The sequence below is a fragment of the Haliotis rufescens genome, unplaced genomic scaffold, assembly GCF_023055435.1.
Source record: "Haliotis rufescens isolate VD_foot unplaced genomic scaffold, xgHalRufe1.0.p SCAF_2, whole genome shotgun sequence".
In the NCBI taxonomy this organism is placed as follows: Eukaryota; Metazoa; Mollusca; class Gastropoda; order Lepetellida; family Haliotidae; genus Haliotis; species Haliotis rufescens.
The window spans coordinates 10,251,770-10,265,918 of NW_025963890.1; the positions used below are offsets into that span (position 1 = coordinate 10,251,770).

At 38.5% G+C, this 14,149-nt stretch overlaps 1 protein-coding gene across 2 annotated transcripts in view; it reads left to right on the plus strand.

Annotated features, from left to right (window-relative positions):
- The first annotated feature begins 7 nt into the window (after positions 1-7).
- Positions 8-14,149, plus strand: part of LOC124136153 (proteasome adapter and scaffold protein ECM29-like) — a 62,328-nt gene continuing 48,186 nt past the window's right edge. Inside the window, exons 1-12 of one of the 2 annotated variants that reach the window (XM_046501972.2) lie at positions 8-122; positions 1,781-1,911; positions 2,711-2,827; positions 4,712-4,830; positions 6,317-6,466; positions 8,258-8,536; positions 9,269-9,310; positions 9,698-9,776; positions 11,056-11,172; positions 11,559-11,644; positions 12,422-12,500; positions 14,103-14,135. In XM_046501972.2, the coding sequence (XP_046357928.2) occupies positions 89-122; positions 1,781-1,911; positions 2,711-2,827; positions 4,712-4,830; positions 6,317-6,466; positions 8,258-8,536; positions 9,269-9,310; positions 9,698-9,776; positions 11,056-11,172; positions 11,559-11,644; positions 12,422-12,500; positions 14,103-14,135 (1,266 nt within the window). In that variant the 5' untranslated portion in view covers positions 8-88. The remainder of the gene's footprint in view (positions 123-1,780; positions 1,912-2,710; positions 2,828-4,711; positions 4,831-6,316; positions 6,467-8,257; positions 8,537-9,268; positions 9,311-9,697; positions 9,777-11,055; positions 11,173-11,558; positions 11,645-12,421; positions 12,501-14,102; positions 14,136-14,149) is intronic. The other variant, XM_046501973.2, reaches the window with a different exon arrangement.

Here is a 14,149-nt window from a genome sequence, read left to right on the forward strand (position 1 = left end):
TAACTTTAGAATCAACCTATGCAACACGCTGCAGTGACAAGCGATTTTCGTAAGAAGTGGATGAAGTGTTGATAGAAAATACAAAAGAATGGCAGGGCAACCAGCCAGCCAAGATGAACACGGTGTGACTTCTATTTTTTACTCAGTTGACAATTTTCTTCTCACACCTCCGTTTTGTTATGTTGTCCTTGAAACAATAGCTACTACGCAAATGCGATCATGAGATGTCTGCAACGCAGGCAAGTCATTTTGTCCAAGACAAGATAGAGTTAGACGTAGAGTTCATGTCTTCAGGATAATAAAGATGATATCGAGGCCTTTATTGACAAACTGATCAGAATGCTTAACACTTGGATGTTATCATGTGTATAGAAGCAAGGATATTCTTGTCAACACATCTATGATCTTATTATCCTCAACCCCTCTCCTCACACAATCAGGCTCACAACAACAAAATCCGTGGGATAAATATTATTTCTTGTTCGGAGAAGGAGCCAGATATTTTATGATTATTACACGGATAACCTTTCTCTTACAGATGGATCTTAGTGCTTCTGTCATGACTAGTAATAAACATGATAAATATAAGAGTTGCCCTCTTAGCCCACAACAATGAGGAAATTGTTTAAGGTCTCATGTTCCACTAAGTAATCTTAGTGCTAATACAAGCATAACTCTCATACTTTAACACAGACTTGTTACAGTTCTACATTTATGGTTGTTTAACAATCATGATGAAATGGAGAATGTCTTCCTGTTACTTCTTACATTAATCTCATACATATTTCCATTTTTTTTTCAAAGTTGATCGTGGGTGATTCTACCAAATGTGGCAATATTAACACGTGCTTTCATCAGAAATTGGGTTGCTAAATATATTTGTTTTGGCATAATTGTTGTGACCTAATATTATGTTACTTAATGTTTACATAAATATGTTTTGCAGCAAAGTTTGCACGATATTAATTAAAAACAACATGAGCATGATAAGAGGTCCACATAAATGTCATCACAAAAACATATCTAATTAATACCATAAATATTAATTAGTTAGAATTAATCTCAGAATTATTTCTACTGTAAGTTGCAGTCAGGTTATTTAAACTTTAATGATATAGTGCTTGATTATATACTCAATACGAAAGGGCCCACCAATGTGAATAAATGACAAATTATATGATGTACAGATTTTGAAAGTGTTTTGTTTCAGATAAAGCCAAATTAACTGTGCACTAATAACATCCAATATGAGATGCAGAATATACATGAACTTGAACATATAGGTGCATTTTCATGCTTTTTATACAAAATACCTTCGGGCAACTACAAAAGGTTTGCAATGACAGTAAGATGAATATGAACTTACCCCTTTGAAAAAGTACCACAGATTTGTATTATATACCATTTTAGACACAAAAATCATGCTGAAGTCATTACCAAAACTGCAAATCATGAAGAAAAAGCCCAAAATAACTGTGCCATTGCTACGTTGGTTGGTTGGGTAGCCTAGTTGTTGAAGCATCCACTCGTCACACGGAAGACCCGGGTTTGATTCCCCACATTGGTACAATGTGTGAAGCTTATTTCTGGTGTCCCTCGCCATGATATTGCTGGAATATTGCTAAAAGTGGCGTAAAACCATACTCACTCTTTCACTCACTCTTTGCTACTGTAATACAAGGAATTTCAAAACCTGCGTGTGTTTTCAAAATGTAATTTGCAGCTCTCTCAATATTTTTGTCAGCATATGTTATTTATCTGTTATGTGGTTCTGCTGCAGCTCTGATTGAGCGTGTATTTCTGAGGATCGGATCAGCTGAGTCAGATGAGCAGTTGGAGACTGCTCTTGGGAAATTCCTTGCCCCTGTCCTCATAAAACTTAACAGTACAGAAGAGGGCATCAGGAAAAAGGTATGATATGCTGTTTTGCATTTAGTTTGAAGAACAAGGTCAGTAGATGGGACCTATACACTTTATGTCTGACTGACAGTGAAGACTGTACCACGATTTGTAGCTCCAGAACATGCTGAACCAAAGGTTCAAGTAGAATTGTAAATGCAGTCTGTATGTTGTATATGGAATATCATTTCATCAATTATCAAATTTCCCCACAGTTTTGTTGTATTGAAAAGTTTATAAATTTTGTTTTAAATAGTTTTTTTAACCATTATATCAAGGTTTATTATGACTTTTGTAATCATGATCCAACAAATCATAAGATTTGAGGTGAGCTACAGAGCTTTGTGCTTATTTATCAGTTGAATGTAATCAGAATTTAATGTTAAAGAACTATGCATATTTGTTCTTGCTGAGAAACTCTCTGTACCTTGACACCTCACCTTAGTGTTGTGTTGTCTCATCAACATGTTTAACTTATAATGAGACAGGGGCGGTCGGGTAGCCTAGTGGTTAAAGCGTTTGCTCGTCACGCCGAAGACCCGGGTTCGATTCCCGACATGGGTACAATGTGTACATTTCTGGTGTCCCCTGCTGTGATATTGCTCGAATATTGCTAAAAGCAGCGTAAAACCAAACTCACTCACTCACTATAATGAGACAGATCCTTTTCTGAATTCAATTACTCTCTAAGTTTTTATCTTGAATTTATTGAGTATTTTTAGAATAAGGAAGAGTCGTGTGGGAAATGGTACAGGCAGAATCTGTGATGGAGAAGGCACTGTTTATAGTGTTTTTGCTGTTTGGTTCTCAGGTGATGGAATTGCTGGTTCACATCAACAAGAGACTGAAGAGTCGTCCCAAAGTACAGCTACCAGTTGAGCCACTACTCACACAGTACCAGGATCCCAAGGCCACACCATTCCTCACGGTCAGTTCAACTTCCAGGCTAGAGAGGCAGACACTTGATGTACAAGGACTGTTGTCTTACTTCCATGTCACTGTTGTGATCTGATTGGTTCACATGATCTTAATAAAATACGACGTATCCCTGCTTGGGGGGGGAGAGTGGGAGAATAATCCCTTATATCCTGTCATGAGGAAAACAGGCTGTATGTGGATTTCTGAAAGGGAGAATAAATCCCTTATATGGCCTACAATACAAAAAGCTGCACATTGTTTTCAAGTCAGTGAAAGTCAGGTGACACAGCACAAGTTAACCTCAGCTCAATTGAGAACAGCTGTTTTCTATCAATATGCCATTTATTTTCATTCTTTTACAATGGAAGATTAAAACATGTATATGGAGGTGTTTAAGGCGAGTTTTCCATAACTAGAATTAGGAGGCTTTCAAGGGGGGTCGGGTGGGGGTGGGTGGTTGTCTTATACACAGGGTTGAAGCGTGTTTTTTTAAGTGTTTTTTTCCCCAACACAGGGTTGAAGTGGGTTTTTTAAAGTGTTTTTTCCCATACACTAACACATTACTGTGAGCACGTAGCACCGAAAATACCATGTCAGCAAATCCGTGCTGAAGTACGCAAATTAATCATGTAATTGCACTGTCTGGTTGTAAAAAGAGTTCATAATATTTCTGGACTTATGTTTGTAATCCATTTTATTAATTTTATTCAACATTTCATTCAATAGTGTTTCACTTCATTTCGGCGGAATCGTATGTGAGGGTGATCAGAAGATCTCACAACTCACAGTTATGTACAGCAACTATGGCCAAATTACCACTATTGACGCCTTGAAACGAACTTTAGTGGATAGAGAATGGATATATATATCATAAATGACATACATTGAATCGCTGAAAGTCATATTTGTTGTAGTTTGACTATTATATGTCAACATAAAGTTTTCGCAATCACGGCTGCGGGAGCATCAACGGTGATGCCGTCAATAGCGATCAGCTGAACCGAAGTGCTACGCGTATGGTTATTAATTTATTTCACATGTATAAAGTAAAGCTGCAACTAACATGATATTAAAATAAATTATTCCTGATAAAATAATAGTTTCAGATACAATTCTTCCGCTCATTGTATCAAAACTCTTTAAAGTTATATTATTGGGTAATTGTTGACTGAATCACTGGAAGATTCCAAGAAACCTGTGTACAGCTGATTGCTACTTCAGGCTTAGTTTACGAGACCAGACACACAGTAATCTTAATCTCTGCATATAAAACAATGCCGTTCAGAACAGGAAATACAATTTAATTGGTAAATCATCATGTCTAGTGATGTTTTATCTCAATTTTTGTATTGGCCAAAGTTTAATTGTTATAATCTGTTTGTTTCCCTCAATTCGCTGAAGGGATAGGATGTAATTTTTTTCTGCGGAAGACAAACAAGTTTTATTGCAAATGTAGGGATTGTGTGTGCACTGGTGATGTGCTTCATTCTGATTTGCTCTAAAGACGGGGTATATAAATTAGCATCGATTTCCCGCATATTTTACGAGGCAAAAAAATATGTAAATTTTTAATACTACCAGTTTACTCATATTGGTATGGTGTCTTGGTGATCAATCAGTGAACTTTGCCCATGGTAGTTTGGAATTAAGAATAAAAGCATTTGAAAGTGAAGGAGCAGCAGTTCAGTAAGAATTTTATTAAACCTTACAGGGATATTTTAAATGTGAGTTTGATTGAATTTGTCTATTGTAGAATTACTTGTGTTTTCATTGAAAATATGTATGTGTTAGAAAGACATTTCCAAGTCTCACCATTCATGCCATAAGCAAATTTACCATCAAAATGAAAAAGAATATATTTGCGGAAATGATGAGATATTTGAAACCTTCGCAGAACTTCACAATCCTGTATATCAAGATGGGATACCCTCGACTCAGTCCAGAGAAACAGGCTGAATTTGTTCCCCAGCTTGTCAACTGTCTAGAGGGTCGGCCACAGCAGCATCAAGACAGGTAATCATATCAGGATTGAAGTTGGCATGATGTTCTTTGTCTCCCACCTGTCAAGATCTGGGGTAGAATAGGTCTTCAGCAGCCTCTGCTTGCCTTAAAAGATGACTATCCTTGTCGCAAGAGGTGACTGACGGGATCGGGTGGTCAGGTTCGCTGACTTGGTTGATGCATGTCATCGTATCCCAATTGCATAGATTGATGCTCACGATGTCATTCAATGATTGTCTGGTCCAGATTCGAGTATTTAGAGACCGCCATCATATAGCTGGAATATTGCTGAGTGCAGCATTAAACAACAAACAAAGAAACAAATGTTTGTCTGCCATAGTAGAGATGTTTTCAGTGATGCCTAGAGTGTTGACTGTAACTCTGTTGGACTTTACTACGTTTAAGGTAATGTTGTCCAACTGTATTGTGACGCTGGATGTGAGTGTTGGGAATTGGTTAAGATTGTTTTGAAAATGCCCATGATGGATAATATGCATACTAAGGTATTCATTGGTGCACTGTCACAAAACAGTACATGATATGCTTCATTCATTGTTCATATGCATTATTTCACAATTTCTTTATGTCAGCGCATTAGGTGGTCTGCAGTCTGACACTAATAAACATCATATATACTTCTCCCCTTTCAATAGGGATCTATTTTTCTTTCCCCGATATACAAAATTGATTCTCAGATGTCAAATGTATTTTTACATAAATCCAGAGCTCCAGATAAGCTGCATATCTGCGTAAAATATGCATCAGAAATACAGAATTACGCAGTAAAATAAAATCCAAGCGTATCAAATACGCAACGAACATTACATATACGCTACAAAAATAAAACTTGTGCGTAACCTCCAAATTTTGTGAAGTAACCCTGCGTATTCGAATGGCAAATCAGCAACTTATTTTGAAATTATAAATGGGCATTCTGTCAACCTTGCCAAACTCCACGATGACAGTTACATCATGATCATTTGCCATCACACTTTCTTGTGGAAGTATCGTGGGTTTTTTGAGTCCTATAAAGCTCTCGAACCCACACGACCCCAGTTTGCAGGGACTAGATGAATAGTGTTTTTAAATATTTAACTAAATACCCATATGTGTAAAAACTAGTGGGTAACAGAAATTTGAATACCCAGATAGAATTACTGATACCCAATAATTTTAAAATGCAGGGGTAAAATACCCCAAACACCAAAAGCTTATCTGGAGCTCTGTAAATCTGACATATCTGGTCATGCTTACTATCCCTATAACAATTTCAGTGATTGATTCAGGCTGATCATGTATCTAGGTTGTCTTATAACATTAAACAAGTATTTGTAAGAAAAATCAGCCATTGCTTTCCTCTGTTATGCTTGAATTAGAAGAATACATGCACACAAATGTGCTCCCATGTAAATCATGGACAAAGCATTGTGGTTTGTGACATCAGTGTATTGTGTCTGACTGGCATCTGTTGTACTATCTGGGTTATTTTGTCTTGCAGCCTGCTCCAGCTACTGATCCCAGCACTGTTACATCTCAAACTACAGCAGAACATGGCCCAGCGCCGTGCCACCTTCAGCTTCTGTGAGCGCCCGGCCGTGCTCAAGCTGCTCCTTGACTTCATGATGGATGTACTGCTGCTGCCTTACAAGTAGGAGCTGTACCGAATAGTTACTCATGGCACTAGCTGTTCTACATAGCATCTGTTTTATGGAGATTCTAACTCATTTGACTAAATTATTGTTTGGGAAAATCGCCTTGGTGATCCCTGGACAGAGGAGGTTCTGAGTATCCCATGAGCTGAAGAGGATCAGGTGGTTACAATGTGTGATCCAGCTGGTTGTGTGTCAACACTCCTCTATCAAGTGGATCTTTGCTCATGCTGTCAACCACTTGCCCAGACATAATTATTAGGGCATCGTGGATGTGATATACAGTGGTCGCTCGCTACAACGCTACCAATGGGGTCCAAATAATTGGTGGGCGTTATAGACGATGAGCCGTTTAACCGAGGCCGAGGCGGGGGAGCGCGCTCGGCAAATCTCAAATCATCAATATGTGTTTATCTCACGTCACGTCAAAATAGTATATATTTTTATGGACCTAGATCTACCTGTAATATCATTCATTTATTAAATCTGTCACATTTCACAATGTCTGAAATACGTATTCCATTCTAATTTATCATTTTTTATCAATAAATTAAAAAATTATTCACTATTTCCCGCGATGTTATTGAAAATAAAATTCTCGGACACACATTTCGACAACGGGTCCGCATCGAACATGTCAAAGAGCAAAATAAAGACTATTTTAAGCAAATCTTTAAATATATTATACAAAGTGATAAATAAAATCAACAAAAATATATCTAAAAGTAATCAAACTTACATCTAAGTTATTATTTCCATCGTTTCGTGCGATCGCGTATAATGTAAGTCAAATGACATCTCGGCTTTCGTCGCCTTGAATTCTCGGCTCGGACACAACGTTTAATGCAAAAATATATGCATGAAAAATCTTTGTCACAGCTCGTAACCTAGCACGATACATTCGCGAAGTTCCATATTTTTAATATATATCGTGATTTCCTGCTTAAAACGTTCAGAATAACAAGATTTAACAAAAAATCTTTCGCTAACTTCTGAAATTTATCAAACACGAGCTTGGTATCACAGCTATAATTTGATTGGCTGCCTGAGGTCACGTGCTCAAAATTGACCAATCACGAAACTTGTAGCAGATTTCGGCAAGAAAGCGTCATTAGAAACACATTTTAATCCAATGAAATCGCTTGTTATAACTACGGAAAAAACCCAGGCGATGTTACGAAAGCGCGATTACGAAATGAATGACCGCCGTGTTGTGACAGCAACTACATGTGTGTGACAGTTTAGCCTTAAATTGGATTGCCCACTAATTAAGAATATAAACTTCGCTTGTGGTTCTCTTTTATTGCATGCATGCGCTTCTAAGATCAAAGGATGTATAGTGTGAAAAGTTAACTAGTTGAACAATCGTATTTCCGGGACTTGCCGCGGATGTTTTCAAACAGATTATTAGAACTCCATTCAGCGATAAACGGTTGATTATGCAATGAGAAGCGTTATGTGCAAATGAACAACGAACAACAATACAATTATGTCTGTGTAAAACTCTCAGTAATAAAAGTGTACATAAATTTGGGGAGCCATGTGTTACCGCGCGTAGTAACCGAGGTAGCGCTTTATCGAAGAGCGCAATAGCGAGCGATCACTGTAGCTGGAATATTGCTGGCAACGTTCACTCACTGGATGGTTGAAGATCATATTGTCATTGTCCGTGAATGTTTGGATTTATTTGTCAGGTTTCATAACTTGTTTAAAATAATGTTTAGTGTTGCCTTGATCTTGAAACTGACTATGTTCGTTATTGGAGATAACATCTGTTACCATTTCTTCAGTTCTCACCTTGCTGCCATAGAGAAGTCAGCTGCTCAGGCTCATGGTGGGTCAGGTCGCCCTGCTACAGCACCTGCTGGCCGCTCCGGGGGTACCTCTGTGGCTCCTCCCCCAGGGCTGTGTGAGCACGCCTTCAAGCGTGTGACGGGAGAAGACCCTCTGGCACCTGAAGCCCTGGAACAAGCAAAACTTGGTGTCCTCAAGTTTCTTGGGGCGGACGTCGTACCTGATGCTGACATTGTTGTGCATTACGTTGTGGCTTCCTCGGACACCAGGCATAGGTACAGTTTATCTCAACACTGTTCTGAATTCTGAATATTGTCATGGAAAAATGTATAGATATTCATGTGGAGAGAACGTGTTTGTTTTTATTCTGTTTTAAGTTCTTTAAGGTAAGAGGTGGGGGTAGCCTAGTGGTTAAAGCGTTTGCTCTTCACGCCTAAGACCCGGGTTTGATTCCCCACAGGGGTACAGTGTGTAAAGCCTATTTCTGGTGTCCCCAGCTGTGATATTGCTGGAATATTTTCTTAAAGCGGCATAAAACAGTACTCACTCACTCAATCACTAGGACAAATTTGTCTTAATGTTTGCATGGTTTAAAGAAGCTTCTACAGTCATGTAACTAGTCGAGTTTCTTGTTCACAATGTGCAACTTGGCAGATGGATATATAGATGAATGCTGAGAATCACTAGTACTTGGGCGGTCACAGATGAAGACCATCACTCTTCTGTTAAAAGACTGTCACGACAGATTGCATGTATTGTCTTTCACTCTGTTGACCACTGGTTTGCCTGGTCCAGACTCATTACAGACTTGCGTAGCTTAGTGTGACGACAGCTCCATCGGAAACGCTCAGCATCATATTCATGAAGCATAGCTCTGAGCTCATTATGCAGAATTACGTACAGTTCACACACTTACTTGCTAATTCATTAATTAACGATTGTGCTTCATCAGTATTTGTATACCAACAGTGAGGTGATCTTTTATTGTGCTGTCATCTTTGTTACAGTGTTGCTACATCAGCTGACATGGAGCTGAAGAGGATCACAGGGTAATAAATTTACTCCATAACAAAAACACTCCTTGTGGAGCCAGGTTAGAATAGGTGCCCAGCAACACATGCTGTTCGTAAGAAGCAAGCAGATTGATCGGGTGGTCAGACTCTATGACTTGGTTTTGGGTGTCCTCATACGGCAGGATTGTTGCTCACAATATCGATCACTGGATTGTCTGGTCCAGACTCAATTACTAACAAGTCACTGTCATATAGCTCAAATATTACCTTGTATGGCTTTAAAAAACAAAATGTACTGTCTGATATATACATCATCTTTACAATTGCATAGGTTGTGTGTCACACTTCATTTGGAAGAAAAGGATTGCATTCATATTTCTATTGAAGTACATTAGATTGATTTATGTATTGGTGTTTTTCCAGGAGCATCAACTGGAACTCACCAGCAGTTATCAACAAGCTGTTCTCCATCTTCCAGGGGACAGTTGTAATGAAGGGCCAGGTTTGTGGACTCATTTAGATGATTGTCACGGGTACCCGTGAAGATCCAGGGTAGATTAGGTCTTCAGCAACCCATGCTTGCCGTAAAAGGCAACTATGCTTGTCATCGATCCCAATTGCGTTGATTGATGCTCATGATATCAGTCACTGGATCTTCTGGTCCAGACTCGATTATTTACAGACTGCTGTCAGATAGCTGGAATATTGCTGAGTGCTTCGTAAAACAACAAACCGAACTGATTGTCATGGGAGAAAATATCTAACTATTTTGGGATTTAAGCATGTAAATGAAATATACTACTCAAAAGAAGTTAGAGAACACCCAATTTTTTCATATTACTATGTGAATATATGAACGAATCGACTGTTCTTTAACTTCTTTTGAGTAGTATATATTACCAGTAGGATATCCGGAACATTGGTTACAGTAGTTTTCATTGAGACGTATCACATCTGTTTCACGCTGACTGTCTGTAGAATTCCATTGCATTCATACCCTAACAAACTTAAGCAGAGCTCTAGATAAGCTTTTGGTTATTTGGGTATTTTTCCCAGGGGTTTGATTTTGATTGGGTATCCACATTTTTTAGAGGGTATTCAATGTTTTTTACCCACCTGTTTCTTGACATTTGAGTATTTTAACTTAAAACCTGTTTATGTGACAATCCCTGTAAATCATTTAATACAATGAGAATGGTTGTACACCCATCTGCGTCTGCTTGCAGCTCCCTGTCCAGGAAGGCATTTTTGTTTGCAAAACCTAGCATTGTAAAAAAAAAGGCGCTTTTTTTAAATCACCCATCAGTGATTGTTCAAGATGCAAACATACATTGACTAGACACAATTGGCGTCTATCAGTTCGTTTATCACGGAAGTTTTTCCGAATGAAACTGTCGGTAAGTGAATTTGACGATCGGCTGATACACAATCATTTAATTGACAGTTGAAATATACGCAATCGTTTTATCTAATAGTTATGATATACATATTAATTTGATTTCAATAGGGTATTTATAGTTTTTGTTGCGTATTTGATACGCTAGGATTTGATTTGTCTGCGTATTTCAGTGTATTTAAGTTTACTTAAATACGCAGCTTATCTCGAGCTCTGCTTTAGTGTAATATGTGTCATTACGTTGAGTTACAGATAGGCCTCCATTGAGAAATTATGTTTCAAATCAAAATTAATTATCATTGCTCTTTGTTTATCTCTAATTAGTTGACATTTTGTTGCTTTTCTAACCATTGAATGTGAGTGTCATACAAACTTGTTCAACTAGGCACCAGTGAAACCAGACCAGAGACGCACTCCCGCGTGTACGAGAATACGGCTGAAGATTTTCCCCATCTTCCTGAAGTCCCGAGAGGCAGCCAACACTTTCCCTTCCTGTATTCAGGTATCACCTTACTGTATCTCTTAGAACGTCTCTATCATAAGCATAGTCAATTTGTTTAAAGTCAGTAATGTCAGCAAATGGTGTGGCCATGATGTATAAAAGAATAGGGAACCATGACTTTCACTTGCCATGTATTTGTTGTGGGGGCAGAGGTGACTCAGTGGTTTGAGAAGCTACACATTTCTGTCTTGAGTTGTGTCCCTTTCTTCAGCCAGGATCTGTTAATAGTGGGTTCAAATCTTGTAATCGCACTGATAATTATTTGTAGTGGAACATACCATCCACATGCATGTGTTTTACCAGAGAATTGTGATTTCAACTTGTAAGTGTTACCAGTAAGTACGGTTCCAGTTTGTGATGTGACAGAAATATTTCCAATCTCCTAGGTGGTGTTTGACTGCCTGTTCGGCACTAACCCTAACCAGAAACTGCGGAACATGGCAGTACAACTAGTTCACCACATCTCCTACACGTACGTATGTTGAGTGTTTCCATGGAAACATATCATCTTACTATCAGTTATTTTGCTTATGAAAGCATTGAAAGGACACGTGTGATTTTTCTGGACAAGCAATGCTAGATAAAGAACTTGAGCTGTGCAAGATTTATACTATTTCATGTTTAAAGTTGCAAAAGTCTTTCATCCCTTGATAAGAGAGAGGCGGTCGGATAGCCTAGTGGATAAAGCGTCCGCTCATCACGTTGAGGGGGCACGGGTGGACCAGTTGTCAAAGGCGCCGCGATTCGCTGTGCAGAGTTGCGTCCCTTGGGCACGCCAGAAACCTATGATTGTGGGTTCGAATCCCGTTAAACCCAACTCACTCTCACTCATCATGTTGAATACCTGGGTTCGAATCCCGACATGGGTACAATGTGTAAAGCCCATTTCTGGTGTCCCCCTGCCGTGATATTGCTAGAATATTGCTAAAAGTGGCGTAAAACCATACTCACTCACTTGGTGAGAGAGTTATGGATATATTCCTTGTAATATTAGAAGTATTGTCGTGTAATAAATGAGTTAAAGAAATTTAGTATGGATACACACCTGCGTCCGATGATGAAACTGTAATGTATGAAAGAACCAGTTAGATGAGGATGAGAGAATAATTTTTTTTTCTCAGTTATATTCATGTGTTGATATTTTAATATTTTAAAAAACATCATTGGGGCTGTGCAACTGAATCTGGCCGTGGTGTACACATATAAACGTATGCTGTATTGATGTGGTCTGTCGTTAATCCCCCCCCAGCTGTGACTCGGCCAAGTTCCACATGTTTGATGCAGTGCTGTTGTCAGGAATGGTGAAGCTGATTGGTGAGGCGAAGGAGGTATGTAACTGGGGAGCAAGTCCTCATTGACACTACTGTGCTCATTGTAGGAGGTTGCTTTTGTTCCGTACTGTGGTCACTGCTGTACAGGGTTTCAACAGGCTTTGATGTTAGATTTATCTTGGAAAGAGTTTTGAAAATATTTGGTAAAGCTTTGAAAAAAGGCTTTGAAATCTTGAATTTCCATAAAATGCAGCTTGAATACTAAATTTCACAAGATTTAATTACTCTCGGACTTCCTTTCTTTCTTTCATCAGTGACTTCCAGGGTAAAGGAATATAACTGATGCTCATCATTAGTGTCACAGGGATTCCAGCTGTTGAAATGGTAGTCACTGTTCAGTCTTTGGACATACCTCACTATTATCTCAAGGCTAGCCTCAGTTGAAAAGAAATACCTAATCTTGTTATAAGCAATTAAGAATAACAGCTTTGAAAATGTAAAAAGGGGATGTGATGTTAGTGTGAATTGTTTTGTAGAACCAGGCTGAACACAGTTTATTGACGCTGGGGTCACTAGTTAGGTTCATTACGATGTTTAAACTTTTAAACAGCTGGAATTGACCCACTGTATATAGTTGGATATGGTGATTATTGTTCTTCCTGCTAATTAGTTGACGTTTTCATGGTAACATTCATGATGTAGTTGAACCGACTTCTGTCATCAGTCACCACAGGACAGTCATTGCTTGCTACTATCTTTCATATCTTTACGACTTCGAAAGGAATTATATGTTACAAACACAGTGTGTTTTACAACTATCACACTCTTTTCTGTAGATCTCTCAGCACTAATGCTATCAGTTATTTTGCATTAAATGTGAATGTGTGAATAGACAGTGTAGTGACATAGTCAGTCTGCCATTTCTTTCTCCTTATCTATCTGAATCAGTGTTGAAACGTATATACAGTGAAATCCCATTACTCCAGACACTACTGTTCCTTGTGAATTAGACCCGTGAAGATTCCGGGGTAGAATAGGTCTTCAGCAACCCTTGCTTGCCGTAAAATGTGACTGCTTGTCGTAAAAGGCGACTAACGGGATCGGGTGGTCAGGCTCGCTGACTTGGTTGATGCATGTCATCGATCTCAATTGCGTGGATCGATGCTCATGATATCAATCACTGGATTGTCTGGTCCAGACTCGATTATTTACAGACCGCCGTCATATAGCTGGAATATTGCTGAGTGCGGCGTTAAACAACAAACCAACCAACCAACCTTGTGAATTAGTTAGTGCATTGACAAGTTTCTGAATTATTGGTATATATACTGAACATAAACCGTTATGGATCATGAATAATTGGCGGGATATTTTTTGGTAGTGATGACTGAGCTCACAATTTGATAAAAACTTCATGAAAATATTCATGATCCCTGAACAATTTTGTTCAGTACGGTAAGTATTGTCCCTTTAGCTATACATTGACATTGCTATATGTAAAGGAAACAGTTTCTGTATCAATGGGGTCTGGATTAATGAGGCTTCACTGTATATGTACATATATATATTTGTGTTTTGTTTATGTTACGTCTATATTTGAATTACGTACCAAGTGGCACAAATGCTAAAACAAGTTTGCCGACTACGACTTACTTTCAGATGAAACGCTGTCGTCGTAAGTTTGTTTATCAGGCAAGTAGCTCCTG